This window comes from Mugil cephalus, chromosome 10 (genome assembly GCF_022458985.1).
Source record: "Mugil cephalus isolate CIBA_MC_2020 chromosome 10, CIBA_Mcephalus_1.1, whole genome shotgun sequence".
Lineage (NCBI taxonomy): Eukaryota > Metazoa > Chordata > Actinopteri > Mugiliformes > Mugilidae > Mugil > Mugil cephalus.
The window spans coordinates 5,687,938-5,703,653 of record NC_061779.1 but is presented as its reverse complement, the minus strand read 5'-3'; the positions used below and the strand labels follow the sequence as shown (position 1 = coordinate 5,703,653).

General features: G+C 44.2%; 1 protein-coding gene across 1 annotated transcript in view; it reads right to left on the bottom strand.

The window, feature by feature from the left end:
- Positions 1-15,716, bottom strand: part of cdh13 (cadherin 13, H-cadherin (heart)) — a 340,354-nt gene that overhangs the window by 27,427 nt on the left and 297,211 nt on the right. Inside the window, exon 12 of the mRNA XM_047596634.1 lies at positions 7,854-7,996. Within this exon, the coding sequence (XP_047452590.1) occupies positions 7,854-7,996 (143 nt within the window). The remainder of the gene's footprint in view (positions 1-7,853; positions 7,997-15,716) is intronic.

The following is a 15,716-nucleotide window of genomic DNA, read 5'->3' as shown; positions in this document are numbered from 1 at the left end:
CTTTGCAAGTTGTGATTAAATCATCTACGGAACACAAAGATGATTGAGATCTCAGTGACACTGGCCACATGTTTGCTGTAATTGCCATCGTTTTTTTTGTTTTTTCAAACTCAGCTCTACACTGAACATATTCTGCTGTAATAGACGTTGTGTACGCTGGAACACGGTTCTGTTTTAAATTAATTTCTATATCTGCACATACGCACATACTCTATGTTTGCTTCTGCACTACTGCTTAGATGTTAACCGCATTTCTGAGTTTGAATCCACTGAGTGGGGCCTTTCTGTGTGGACTCTGCATGCGTCTGCGTGGCATGGCTGGGCGTATCGATCTAAATATCGATAGTATCAATACCAAGGATAGCCATTGGTGTCGGATTGATACTATCTTGATGAGTTTGATACTTTTGTTACGGATTCTCTTCTATACGTCCAGTAAATGACTCTTGGATGTAGGTGTGAGTGTAAATGCCTGTCTCTGTGTGTTAGCCCTGAGATAGCTGCAATTAAACTGCAGTTAATTGTTAGCCAACTCATTTATATTTGATGGCCTGATCCCAGTATGGGCATAATATAGTTAAACACAAAGGCTGTGTGTCAAATTTCATTATTCACACGATATATCTGGATGCATAAAAATGATGCAATGATTTTGTTATAACCCACCTAACTCTCTGTTAAAATTTATCTCCTAAACTCTCAGGCAAACCCGACCGGAGTGTAAGAACCATCACATAAAAAAGTTGGTACCAAATTTCCTATGGGATAAATAAGAAAAGATAAAAGTGTCTATATCAGTGGCAGCTCTGACGTACTGTTCGCATACAATGACTTCTCACGTAACTGAGAAGTTTCCTGCGGATTCACGCCGAAAGGTGTTAATTGAGCTGGCCTTAGAAGCTGTGAGGCTGTGTAATTAAAACACCCTCCGACCCCTGCACAGCACACTCCACCTAGCTGAGACGGATAAACACTCACCGACACACACATATGGCGCCTTCAACACTTCATTGGGAACTGAGCCTCTGACGGATTTTCTACGTTGGTCTAATGACATGCTTTCTCGATAAACTGAAAGACACTCTCCATCAGCCATGTTTGCCTGATTCCATCATCTGACTTCATCATCTTTCATTATTATCATTATCCCTCTTCATCTCCTCCACCCACTCCTTTCATTCCATTTGGATGCACGTCATTAAAAGCTACACCAAAGATCCTGACAGAGCTGTGCAGGGGTGAGGAAGGGCGGATTTATTTTTTTTTTAAATTTGAATCACATCAAATATACTTAATAAAACCATTAGTTTCAGGGTTTTATAAATTAAGTAACGAGGAATCACTGCACTTACAGAGAGGATCTCTTGATGAGTGGATTGAGGCATGTTTGTCTTAGGGCCTGTTCATATCTGGCATTAAGATTATTAAAGACATTTGTGAACAACCGTTCTAGATCCATTACAAACAAACGTTAGAATATTCTGCTGCCCTCCACGTAATGTCGGGGTTAATTTGCATACAGAATCTAAAACTGAGATGGGATCTAGAGATGCATTTGGAGACATATGCTAATTATAGGTCTGAACACATGGACCCAAAGCTGTGGCTAAGGAGGAAACACACTAGCTGGGGAGCATGCAAAGGTAAAGGTATGACTAGCTGAAGCAAAGCAAAGCAAAGGTAAGTTTTAGTAGTTGGTATGTGGTTGGGTCAGAGTCACAATTGGGATGTTGTTGTTTTTGGTTTTGGTTCAGTCTGTATGTGCGAGGGGAACCGCAAGACTGTTCAGTAGATTAATTTTGTTTTGTGTGGGTGTGCTAGTCGTGGTTGAGTCCCGTTTCCTAATCCCCATCCTCTACCCGAACCAGGGTCTGTATCCCAGGGTGTGCATCCTCATCCCACCCCTTAGGGAGGCAGCTTAGACACCCGACTGGCACAATTTATTGAATAGCAGTAAACTAAATACTAACTAAACTAAACTAAAAGGGTGAAACTAATTTCTTGGTGGTTAATAGTCACAAGGTTGTGTGGTGGTAGCATGAAGGGGGGTTGTCTCCAGGACGCTGGAACTCACTGTTGAACCTTCTTTTGGCGCAAGGGATTGCCACATCTTACCCTGTGTGATAATGAATAGTCACTTGCAATCCGTTGGCCTAGATCGGATCTTAACACAAGGTCTGAACAGGCCATTGGTGTGGCTCGCGCACCGATAACTTCTGATCTGCGGATTAATCAGTATGCCAAGGACACAAGAAAATCTTGGCCTGATAGCAGCCAACAACTAAGTAAGAAGTTTCTTCCCTGGCAAAGCAGAACAAAGGTATTCTTTAATCAGCCACAACGCGAGCCCATTTACAAGGAAGTGCCTCTAGAGATTTCTGCTACAAGCCACAAATGAAAGACAGAAGCAGCCAGAGAGGGACAGGAAGAGAGAGGCTGGCAAGGTGGTGCCAAAGTGAGAAAGACAGTGTGAGTACTTGGGGTTAATGAGCCAGTTGGGTAAGACAGGAGAGGCAACAAAAGGCAAGACAGCATTGAGCTGTGATCTCTGGCGCTTTTCGGAACATATCCATTACACTGCCATTACCCTGGGTCACGATGTCTTGATTCCCTGCCCTGCACACTTCCCCCAACCTGGCATCACCTTTGCCCACTGTTACAGAGGGTCATAATTGATTGGCTGGGCAAGAACACATTTCAGTAAGGTAGTTAACCTGCTTGACTCTGTGGCTGTCTTCATAAAGGGACTGACAACAGACAGATGTATAGATTGAGTGAGCAACCTTAACGGGGATAGGGCACCAGAATAAATAAATAAAACTGGTGAAAAGCTCCGTCACAAAGCCTCCGACTTTCTTTTTCGCTCATTATTCTTTGAAAAAACATTAATTTCTTTGTCCTGTCATGGTTTTAATTTTCACCTTTCACTTTTTCTTTGTACCTTGTCCCTTGAGCTTTTCTCATTTCCCCCCATGTTTCTCTTTTCTTGTCTCCTTGACACTGAGTTACTATATTTACGAGTCTATTAGACGAATCTGCTCTTTCGCTCCCGCTCTATGTGGCCGCGGTATAACAGTGTTCTGCAAAAGTTGTTAACAGGTAGTTGATTTCGGTAGCATTAACGGTGTCCATCTGGTGTCTGCGAGCGTCTCGTTCCCAAATCCCGTATAAATCAAACATGACTTCATCAATAACTAAATCACGGTTTAGTGGCGTTTCATTATACGTTAAAGCCCTGAAGCCAGAGAGCCAAACCGCAATGCTTTCCATCATCCGCACACACGTATAAGACCACTCTTTCTAACTTTATTCGATTCTGTTCCAACCGACTCACCCTATCCTTGGGCTTTCAGGCCCAGTGCACTGGCTGACACACCACCTCATCATGCTTTATCATTTCCCAGCCATAGTTTGAGGCAGCCTGATCATAGCTGGCTAAACACACAACACAAGCCTATCTATCTGCATTTAGGCTGCCAGACGGCCTCACAGCGCGCTTTGTGACATGACAGGCGCTTAGCAGCGAAACCACTGTATCTGGGCCGGCTTGAAACGGGGAAAATTACTCAGCCCATTACGACAATGAGCTGCACACTGGTTCCCAGCACTTAGTACGGCAATGAGGCAGCACGGCCGGCAGACATCGCACACAAAAATGGACACATGTAGAGACACACGGGGGTGGTGCCTGCGCTCGCATTGAAGGTATCACTTCTGCCGACTGCCAAGCTACCGCTGCCAGTCTTTTTCTCCCTTCTGAGGGATGATGAACCTATTATGTGGACTTGTCAAAGAGAGGTACACACATAGTGTCCTTATAAGTACACACTATTTAATTTCACATCCATCCGAGCAACAAAGAGTTTTGTTCTGTGGCCCATTAGAATTCAGCCTCCCCTCCCTACCTTCGCGTACTGCTTTTGATTTAAACCGGAGGGGATGTGATGAACGCTGAGACTTATCGCACTGCTCAGTCTAATTGTGTGTATGTGTGCATAATCCTTAATATTCCTGTAATTAACAAAAACCCCTTTGACTACGTGAAGGTTGTCCCACTGTGATACAGATAGACACGGGCACCCTCATTTCCGAGTCTAAATGGAGGTCTCTCCGCTATGCGTCCGCGCGTTCAAAGCAAACAGCGCTCGGCTCTTTCGTGCATAACTTAAGAGTTTTTAATAGCAGGTTTGGTGGCGGCAGACACTGATGGCTGCGTGCGCGCGCCGCCGTGTCTCAGACGACTCGAGCTTTGATAATGTATTCATGCCTCCCGATGACAAATGGCTCCCACCAGGAGGCGGTTTAACATTCAAATGAGGAGCAGGAGAAAACACGGAACCACAACACAGCAGCGGTGAGTGGATACACGGGGGGAAAGGCCAGAGAGCCTCCGCATGTACCAGTACAAAGGCATCAGAAACCAGGATGAACCCCACAAATGTAGTCTGCCCACACGCTAACATATGGATCCACCAGCGCTCCACACAGAAAGTAATGTGAAGGAAGGGGGACAGATGACGGAACACCTGGCTTCCCTCTGCTCATGTTGGAACAATATCCCCTCAAAAAAGCGCTGTGCTGCTCCATCCTGCCATGTGCTGCTCTGTCGGGAAAAAAATCATTTGTGGCTGTTCAGTCATTAATCCAGAAAAAAAGCATGAGAGGAAGAGGGACACAATTTGCACAAATGCAGATGCAGCGATGGAGTTCATGTAAATAGTTCATGTAAATAAACGTATGTGTACATGCACATGCACCGACTGTTACATATGCATGAATTTACTACTTCAAGCATCGGGGACTCCCAAATGGCTCTATCTACCAAGCCTGCAAGCGCAATAGATTACTATGGCAACAGAGCGTAGCCTCCAGACTATATCCTCACGGCGGCTAATTCTACAGCTGACAACCTCTGACCTGGACATCAACATTATCATATATTTTTCTCCCGCGTCCCTCTCCTCTCTGTTCTATTTCTGTCCACAGGTTGCGCCGCTCTTTCTTCCTTGATCTGAGCTTCAACCCGTTCCCCTGAAGTACGCTTCGCCCTATCGTTCGCCATCTGTCGCTGCCCAGAGGGCTTCTCAAGCTGACCTGCTCTCATGCTGTTAACCAGGAGCTATACGGTCAATCTGTTGCCAGCCATGCAAAAGACTTAACGAGAGTACACTTCCGATTTTCGAGCTAACGCACAAGGTCGGATCGGCTTAAACTAGCCATGGGACCGGCTAATTTAAGACTTTAAACAAGGCACTTTAAATCGACTCAGTGGCACAAACCTAAACTTCAGGCAAGAGGCAGCATAGAGTTATTTTAAATTTGAGAGATGTCTTGGTGGTTATTAGGTTTCAGTGTTTTGTGTTAAGAGTGACCGCCAGCTCCTTACAAATAGATTTTTCCTCCTTTTTGCGAAATATGCTTTTCCCAATTGTCTTGTACTCTCTGTAGAGGTACTGTCTTTACTTTCTTCCAGCTCTACTGTCTTTGCTCTCTCGCCCTCCTCTCCAGCGCGGGGTGGTATTCAGTGGAGGTCTTCACATAAATATAAGGATGAAGACGTAAGGTAAGGTAATCGATATCCTGTTGGTAGTCTACATAGGCTGGTTGTCATACAATCATTGCACAGATCGCTGCGGGGAAGGAGCAAATTTGTCCTGTCAATGACACAGCGTGCGAAGGAAGAGCCGAGGCAGGGGTCAAGCACGCATCAGTATTCTGCTCATATTTCAGCCACATGCACACGCTGGAGCATCGACACAGCGAGCTGGTAAAGGACTGTGTGCTGGTGCTTTATCGTTCTCCTCACCCATATCGGTGCAGCCAGAATAGGAGCAGCACAGACACAAGTGCCTCTAATTTATCTCACCTCTTACATCTGTCTGAGACAGATTATGGTTTTATTTTATTCAGACGATGACAGTTTTATTTTATGTTTTTGCTCAAGGGATGGTTGGTTATTCTGTCCGCAGTGACGGTTCTGACCGAAATACCTCAAGAACTACAGTATTGGATGGATGGTCATAAATGTTGTGACATTCACGGTTCTCAAAGGAGGAATCCAAAAGCATGCAATGCGCCAACTTTTCATCTCGCACCAACGACACATTGAAGGTTTAACTTAACTACCTGACATACATCGATCAGCCACAACATTATGACCCCTGACAGGTAAAATATCACATCTCGTGACGATTTGGTGTTCTGCTGGGAAACTTTTTGACCTGACATTCGTGTGGATGCTCATCTGCTAAGCGGGATACTGATGGAACAACACACACCTGGCCATGCAACAGCTGAGCATTTAATTGTCCCATTATTTTTGGTCCCTTAAAAAGTGAGAGGCACATATACGAACTGTTTGAAGTGCTGCAATCAAAGCTGAAAGTCTGCACTTAAAGCACATCTTGTTTGTTTTATTTCAGGTACAGTGTGGTGGTGTACAGAGACAAAAAGAGACCCAAAGCCCCTCACTAGGTCCCCCATTAACTGTCTGTTGCCAGACACTGCAGAACACCCTCAGAAGGCCCCGAGCACATTCTCTGATGAACCACAAATGTTTTGGAGGCACAACATTAGGAAAGCAGTCATAATGTTATGCCTGATCTGTTACTGGAATTGTAAATAGATAATAAATAAACTTCACTAACAAATCTGACCAGGCATCTTGGATCTTGACTTCCAATACTTCCTAGTACTTCTATTGTGATGTTCACTGTCTTAGACAAAGATCTGTTGGCGCCAAAAAGCTGCAGAGTTACAGAGAGAGAATACATCAGACTCTGAGAAGAGATACCAAAACTAACTTGTGGTTTTCTGTTTTCAATGCAGGTAAGCATAAAAAAAAATAAAAAAAAATGAACAGGAGGCACAACGATCTTGAATTAAACTTCTTTAAAGCCATTTAATCATTTTGAGTCCTGATATCTTTGAAACCGTACAATATTATCCATCAGTATCTTCTTATCCAACCTTTGGCTCTGGCTCCAACACAAATCTTACTCTGTCTTCCAGCTTTGTCCACCCACCGCTCCTCTTCTTCTCCACCTATTCATCAGCCACTTCCCCAACTCTATATCTTTTTCTTGTTATCTCCTCTCATGTCCCTTCCTTTCTCCTCTTCCCTTGACCCTTCCACCTCCTCCCACCTCCTCCTCCTGCCCGATCATTACTCCTCTTTCAGCGCTCATCTTTCTAAGGCTCCCTGAATTCCCCGGCACAACAGTGCTATTCTGCTGCCTACTAATAGAATCCCTCAGTTCCTCTAATGGATCTGTCAGAATCTCTTGAGCGCAGGAGACCAGATGGATTGATATGGGGAGGGAGGGAGACTTAGAGAAGGGGACAAAGAGACAGAGAGACGTAGGGAGATGATGAGACAGAGCGAGAAGCAAAGAGAGTGGAAGGAGGAAAAAAAAAAAGGAGAGATGCTCTGGGGCTCTCAGCACTTTCATCTGTGCCTCTGAAAAGTCTCAGAGTAGCAGCCCCACTGACACCGCCAACTAGCTACCATATGGTCCGATAGCAGAGGAGCCAGTTAAGGCCATCCCATTGTCACCATGGGATAATGACTGTTCTTTGTGGCCAGGTGACTCTCCTCCATATGTGCTCCGGATGTATAGGGCCAAGTTTCATTCCTCTAACTTATCTGCCACTGCTTTTTAAACAGTCTGAGTACTGAAGCTTTGTTAGTGTTTTGTGTTTAGTGTTTCGTGCATCAAATGATCACTTCATAAAAATCCCAAGCATCAGTTAAAAATACTAAAACAAAACAAAGCAGTCGTGTAGTGCCAATCATTTAAGTACGCCATTAATATCTAATAACCTTGCATCGTGTTCGTACGGCTACGACTCACCGTTATCTGTGGCGATGAAGACAGCTGTGTACTTGTTGTCATGGACATAAGGGGACTCGCGGTCCAGCGAGGCTGAGGTGTTGACAGTTCCTCTGACTGGGTTCACACTCAGCCAGCCTGCCGGGTCTCGCAGAACAGCGTACCTGGAGGAAGGTAAAAATAGGCATGAGCGTGCAAGCAGAGCCGAGCATCGATTCTGTCGCGCTATAAGTAAATAATGAAATGAAGTTGTCGTTCACGTATTCTTCGGCGATAAACACTAGCTGACAGACCGCGGTACGACACTTCGTATTTGTTCCGTGCGGTGTACGCTGGACTCCGCTTTTCATTCCGGAAAAAAAATCTATTTCCCTCAGTGGATATGTATGGTTGCTCAAAAAAAAATATATTGATGATGACAGTGTGACAAATCACCAGTATGTGATGTTATGATTGATAAGACAAAAACACACACCTGAAAATGATATTACAGAGAAGGGAGGTAGAAGAAAAAGAGTGGACTGTTCCGTGATTAAGCACTGCAGCACAAGAAATGAAAGCACAAAAATACAAAATTTTATTCTGCAAATAACTGCTGCAATAGCATAATATGAGAATAAAAGGATGCAGTCTAAACAAGTGACGAAGAAAAGCTACAGTCACAAAAACAACGTAGTAAACTCTAGCTTGATTAGGTTCTTGCACATGTCAGGTTAACACCGGCTACGCTGCTAAGAACAGCAGAGAAGGTCATAATGTTACGGCCAAACACCCGACTTTTTAATCTGAAGCTGTTCTCAGGTTTGTTCAGTCATCCAGTGCAGTCTGCAGCGGGTGTAGCGGAGCTAACGCCAAGCGAGAGTGCGGTGGGAATGTGCCCAAGGTTGTTTCTTTTGCATAGGGCTTCACTTGCAACCGCATCAGCAGCACCTCTCGCGGAGCAGAGGTCTGAAGATGATGGAGGACCTCTCCAAAAATCTTGCGGGCGAGCCGCCAAGCCGGCATCACCTTGAAAACGAGCCGGAGAGCGGATCGCGACCTTGCTAATGTGGCCACTCAGTGGGCCTCTGATGGCTCCGAGACGCTGATTGGAAGGGCCCAGCGTCTGCGCGTACGTCCCGAACGACTGATTTAAGGGCTAAGCTGCACTATTTTTTCAGCATGCACACATCGGCGTGCACGCCGCCGGTACATGAGGTCTTGGCCTGTGAAACGTCATCATGCATGCACTAGAAGCCCACGGACTGATTCAAGTTGATCAAACACATACACGCGCGGACACACAAAGACTCGAGACTTTTTCAGCGCGAGGCCACTGTTCGCCAAAGTGCTCAGCAGTAGACAAATTGTCTTTGAAATGGAGCTCTTCAGCTAACAGAGCGCGACAAAGCCTTGGGAAATGGCTTCGCAATCAACCTCTGCTCGCACCTTTCCTTTTCTCTCACTCACTCACACACTCTTTCCCTGCCTGTGATTACTACTGTTAGCCAGCACATATATTTTACTGTCACAAAAGAGGCAAGGCTTGTTTGGTTATGATGCACCGTTAATAACGACACGGTCATCATGTTGCGGTACAAGCTCCCCTTTTACACGCGTGTACAAACTAATGCAAACAGTCACACGCAGGATCCACGTGATTCATAATAACAGAGCCTTGTTCTCAGGTTATTAACCACCACATGTCTCACTCCTCCACTTGCCACCGATCAGACACACACACTGTGGTCTCTGTGTTACTTCACTATTTCATCATCGCCATTCTGGGACGGGGGAACGGAAAGCTTCCACCGATCAGGCATAACATTAGGAACACCTTCCTATTATTGCGCCTGCAAAACAGTTGTGACTCATCAGAGAACGGACATGGGCCTTCAGAGGGTGGTCCCTGTGGTGTCTGGGAAACGGATGTTGTTAGTGGAGACCTTTCGGTGCAGTGGGTGGGCCTCTGTGGCTCATCCCACAGAAACTCGATCAGTTTTGGGATCTAGTGAACACGGAGGCCAGGTCAACACCTTGTGCTCTTTTGCATGTTTTTTTTTTTTTTTTTTAGTTTTTCCCACAGGGAACTGTGCTTTTTACGTTTCTGTTCACCTTGTACACCACTGAATTTCAGCACAACTCTGAGTCATGTCACATGCAGAAATTTTCTGATGACTCTGCAGTTGTAGGGTGAATAAGTGGTGGACAGGAGGAGGAGGAGTATAAAGGACTGGTGGACAGATTTGTGGACTGACGAAAGAGATGGTGATTGACTTCAGGAGGAAAGGAGCAGCTCCTCTGCCCTTCAGCCTCCTAGGTAGGGATGATGTGGAGGTGGTGGAGGAGTACAGATACCATCCACAACAGACCGGAACTGGAGGATTCACAGCACAGCTTGTGTACAAGAAGAGCTGCAGCAGAATCTTGTTATCTCCTCTCACACATTTCCCGAGGAAGCTGTGGTCCTTCACTGTGTGTAGTAACATGCTGGAGATCCCCTACATGTATGTTGGGTCCAGAACCCTTTTCTCTGCTGTGGTCTGCTGGGGGAACAGCAACAGACTGAATGAACCGACCAGGAAGGCTGGCTGCAGACAGGAAAGGAGGTGGTGGTGGTGGTGGAGAGGAGGACACTAAACAAACTTATCAATCATGGATAACCCTGAACACCCTCTCCACCAGATGATAGACAGACAACAGAGCTCCTTCTCCAAGAGAGTCAGACAAAGACTAAATCCATTTCATTTTATGGCAGTTTCAATTCACTTCTTCCACAATTCTTGTAAATGCTGTATATATAGTATATTGATTGTAGTATAGTATAGTATAGTATAGTATAGTATAGTATCTATCTGTCTGTTGTTACGTGTTGCACTGTTGTGTCCTTAACTGTCCTTCAAAATATCCATAATTATAAATAGGTCGCACATAAATAGACCCTATATTGTGTACAGTTACCAAATGCTGTTAATAATTGAAACCATGGTACAAAAGATCCCCGCAATATTTTTGAGAACATTTTCCTTCACCAAATATCAAAATTATGGTTTTACATGAAAACCCAGATATTGGAGTTGTGTGGTTCTGACCTGTGGAGCTCTATGCTATTCATTGTGGTCCTGGTCTCATTAACCTCATCTCATCATGACCTGCAGTTATCCACTCCTCCCTGGATGTATCATTCTCTAACCTGCTTATGATCCATCTTTCATTTTAAATCGTAATAGCAGCTAACTAACGTGTGCTTGTGCTCGTATTTTTGTCGTAGAAGACACTATATAAATGAAACTGAATATCCCAAGATATGAAGTGTTAAAAAGCAAACAAAAAATCCATAAAGAAGACAAAAAAAAAAGAAAAAGAAAAGGAGAACTGCTCCTCAAAAGTGAAGCCAAAGCAAGCAGAGCGCCCCCTGGTGACTGGCTGCAGTATAGGCCATAAGCTCCACCCACTCCATGTTTCCATGTTAGTGGATGGGGCTTGGGCTGAACTACAATACACATCCAATAATCGTTTTCCAGGATGGTTTCTGTCATTTTAGGTAGTTAATATAATGTTGATGCAGGTGCAAGAGGTTGTGCTGTAGGTGCCATCTGTAGGTTTTGCAATAATCAACGGTCGACAAATATCTTGAATACCATTCTTAAAAAAATATATGAATAGCTTGGCGTTGAAGGACTTGTATTTACCAATAAATCCAAGCAACAATAACATTGTCCATACTAAGAAAAGAATGAACCACTAATGTGCACACTGTGGCATTTCATTTTCATACCGCTGTGTAATACCCAGCTGTATCCTCCATATTCTCAGAATAATGTAAAAGTCCCGCTATGATAACGGGAGCCTGGTAATCAGCAGGGACTTTTCACTCTGCATAAACGCACAGATTTAAAGCTGAAACCATGAGAACTTCTTTCAGGGTAAAATAAGAGTGTCTTTAGTTTGTTTGAGTCGAAGTTGGGAAAAACACTGTAACACTCCGCTTTGGTGCGGGCTCAAAGGTAACAGCTAAATGAGTCGGATCCAGTGTTTCTCCTCCTCTCCGTGCAAACACGGGGACAGTCCATTAGAGCTCTTTAAAGGGCAAATTATAAAGACATTAAAAAGCCATTATAGGAATATTCATATCTGGTTTCAGCGCGTTTATCTCCCAAGCCAGAGAAGGTCCAAACAAATCAGTCAACAAATGAGACAGCGCACCCACAAACACGCACACGTCCACTCTGAAGCCAGCGAAAAAAAAAAACGAAACGCAATTTGAAGCAAAACTGCCCTGTTGTGCTTTTATAAATGGAATAACTCTAAAGACAGAGAAGGTGATTTGTCCAGATTTTTGCTTAAGTTGCGGAAACTTCAGCATCATGAGGCGCACACTCTGACCCCAATGTTAGAGAGAGGTTGCTGCAATATTGCTCATTCCACCGGACTGCAGATCTGCATCCTCGGGGACCACTCTGAGTTGCAATAGTTGGCATCAGCGTCCAGTCAACATATCTGTGTGTGTGTGTGTATGTGTGTGTAAGTGAGGGCTTGCCCTTAGCTGGAAGAGGACACAGAGGACCCCGGTCGTGTATGCCTGACCGTCGGACTGTCTCATTAGAAGTGATCCAGGGCCACAGATAATACAATAAAAAGCAGCGCAGGCTTTTAAAGTCTTTGACGTAAGCCTCTTTGAGGAGCCATCCATTCAGTGTTTGTTAAAAAACAAAGGATTACTTTGAAATGTGAGTCATTTTCCTTTTAAGAAAGTTGCAGACACTTGGTTTTGAGCCTCGCTACTTAGTTTTCTCAAAGGGGATCCAGGAAACAGGAGGGAGAGGGAAGCTTGCCGCCCACCTCGTAATACGGCTACAAAAGGAACAAAGTAGCCGGCGTGTACTTTGCATGCGTTTGTGATGTGGTGTGGGCGTGCTACACAAAATAGGACAGACCCTTTGTGGTAAGAGCAGATTTACAGCGGAGATAAAAGTTGACTATCGAGCGCCGTAAAGGAAAGCTCTTTGCATAAATGCTAATTATTTCTCTTGTTTGTTTTCACTTAAGTGAGATATGCCGCTTCTGGTGCCTCCTCCAGCGGCAATAGTGGGGCTGTTTGAGAAATTTCTTCCGTTAAGTAACACATAGCTCGGAGCAGCAGTTAAAATTGCACTCCCCGAATTGTACTTTTCAGATGCAGAAAACAATCATCATCGTGTTTTTCATTTTGATCCGTTTCATATTAGCACGATGCCTTCGCTCCCCTGTTTCTACATCGAGTCCCTGATGCTCCGTCTAATTGTCTGTAAAAAGGTTTTGCCACTTCATTCCGACTCACCCTTCGTGCATCTTTAAGAACAATGTTTAATTGAACGGTACAGCAAATGTGAGCTCAGCACCAGCGAGATATAATTCAATTCAATTAATTTATACGCCGCGGCGTCGGTGACAATCCACATCGTCTCTAAGGGCCTTGTGCAACCCTGAGGCGGCGGTGGCGAGGAGAAACCTTGAGGCGAACACGAAGGAGGAGGTGGGACAGAGGAGGAGGAGATGAAGCATGCAGGCAGCATGTACATGATACAAACTAGATTACATGATGCTAGGTGATGCATGACACATGGGAGATGAATAATTGATTTTTTTTTTAAAAAAAAGGGAAAACCGGTATTAATTGTTGATGCCTTGTGGGGACACAACGTGCTCATGATGAAAAAGATACTTTTATGGGAAAGAAAACATAAAAAGCCGACTCCGATCAGGTTAAACATTATGACCACCTTCCTAATATTGTGTGGCCCAAAACAAGGAGGGTGGTGTCTGGCAACAGGATCCTGTTATAATGTTGCAGGTGTAGGATGGAACATGACTCACAGCAGCGACTATTTTACTTTCAAATAACCGGAAAACTAACAAGAGAGAGAGAAAAAAAAAGAAGGGTCGAAATCCCTGCAGCAGACGGTGCCGTATAGTTCCCTGGGGAGGAGCTTCAAGAGGCCTGGAGCCTACATTTCCCATCCTGCAACTTACCAGCGTCTTTCATTTGATCCTCCCTGACTTCTGAATAGCCCCTTATTACAAGGTTGTAATGAAGCAACCGACGCGCATTGTGCGAGTGGAAATTCGGAGGAAATTACACAGGCATTTTCTCAGGCTGAGGGTTCTACCTCATGGGGATAGGACTGATCTTCAAGCGGAAAATCTGGAGTTGAGTGTTCCTCTAATTGCCATCATGACCTTTTTCCAACCTAAACCAAGCTTGAGTTGCCTGAACTTAAAACAGCATTAATCCATTAGTTGCCCACCTAAGGGCCACGGCTCCACAACAACAGCATCGTAGCACATGTCTGACATTGAGTTTTACCCCATTCTGATCTACACCGACTGCAAAAAATAAAATAAAAAAGAAACATCTGGCTGTTTAGCAGCTAAATATCCTCTTCACTTAATGCGTTCTAACTTTCTGTTTCCCCACTATTTGGCGCAGTGTTAATCAGAGACTGTTTACTTAAAACAGAAGACCGCTGCACTGAGACTGAAAGATGGGGTTAGAATCCACAGGGAACTCCTTGAGCATATGTCGAATCCATCCGTCTCTCCCTTAAAGCCGAGCCTGTTTTCCTGCTGAGTCTGTGTGGGTTTCTACGTGTGTGTGCGTGTGTGTGTCTGTGAGCATCACTGAGTCTCTGAATGTGCATCATTAACTTACACAGAACAAGCGGATGGTCAGGGTCATGCACCAGCTTTAAGAAGTAATTGTTATTGTTGTGAACCTCAAAGCTGTGTGAGCATGGGGGTGAAATTGAGATTTATGCAAAGAACGCGCTGGTGCTTTTACTATTTAATTAGTTCTCACCCTTATATCGCGACTTTCACTTCGCTCTCACACTTAACTCGGCGATGCAGTTCAACGGCGTGAAAAACCTTCTCTTTGAGTGACAAAATTCCCCTATATCAGGCTGCTGAAAGCATCTCGTTTTTAAAGGTTCATAATAAACATGGGCCGGTGCACAGGAACAGCTGAAAGCCTGAAAATGTGCGACGGTAGGGAGAAAGGAGGTGATGCATAATGAGACAAATATTGAGAATTTTTTTATAAAACAAATAAAGTCACAAAACAGCAAAATAATTCGAGTTCAATCCATTAATTCGTAAAGTAGATGCAAAAACAACAATTTATCCAAAGCATAGGTCCTCAACAGGGGGTCTGCGACCCCTAGGGGGTCTGCGGAGGTACTGCAGGGGGAATTGCAAAATCTTTGGTTGATTAGACATTTTCTATATATATTTTTTTTTTAAATTTTTACCTGCAAATTTACATTTCTTTAAATACACATTAACATGAATTCAACATATTTCAGTAAAGGGATAAATGTAGGCAGAAGATGTTGTCTTACAGTCATCGCTTCATCCATTCAGCTACAGGAGCTGTCTCAACAGCGCACCGTTTCACAAAGAGCGCCGAACTAGCCGAGAGAGCAGGACACACCCCTATCGCTGCTGAGCCAATCACGAGGTCACATATAACATAAGCGAACAGTGCAGGATATATATCGGTATGTTTATGTCAGGTATGTTTATGTTTACAACAGTTGCGCGGTCACCCTACTGTTGCACATGTTGAAAATAAAAAAAATGAATACTTGAATAGCTTAATATTGAATGCAAAATGATAATAATAATGTATATTATTACTGCTAACTTCTCTTCCGCTTCTTCCTGTTGTCCAACCAATTATAAAACAAAACTTCAACATCCTTAACGACTATGTGACGTCATCTGGAAGCGCCAGATTCTCACGTGAGCAGATCTGGTACCTACACCAGCTCTGTTTGGCTACTTGATGAGATCTTGATGAACTCTTTTGTACTCGTATGAAACTTTTTCCAAACTCAATCTAAGCACCACTCACTTTAATGCAAG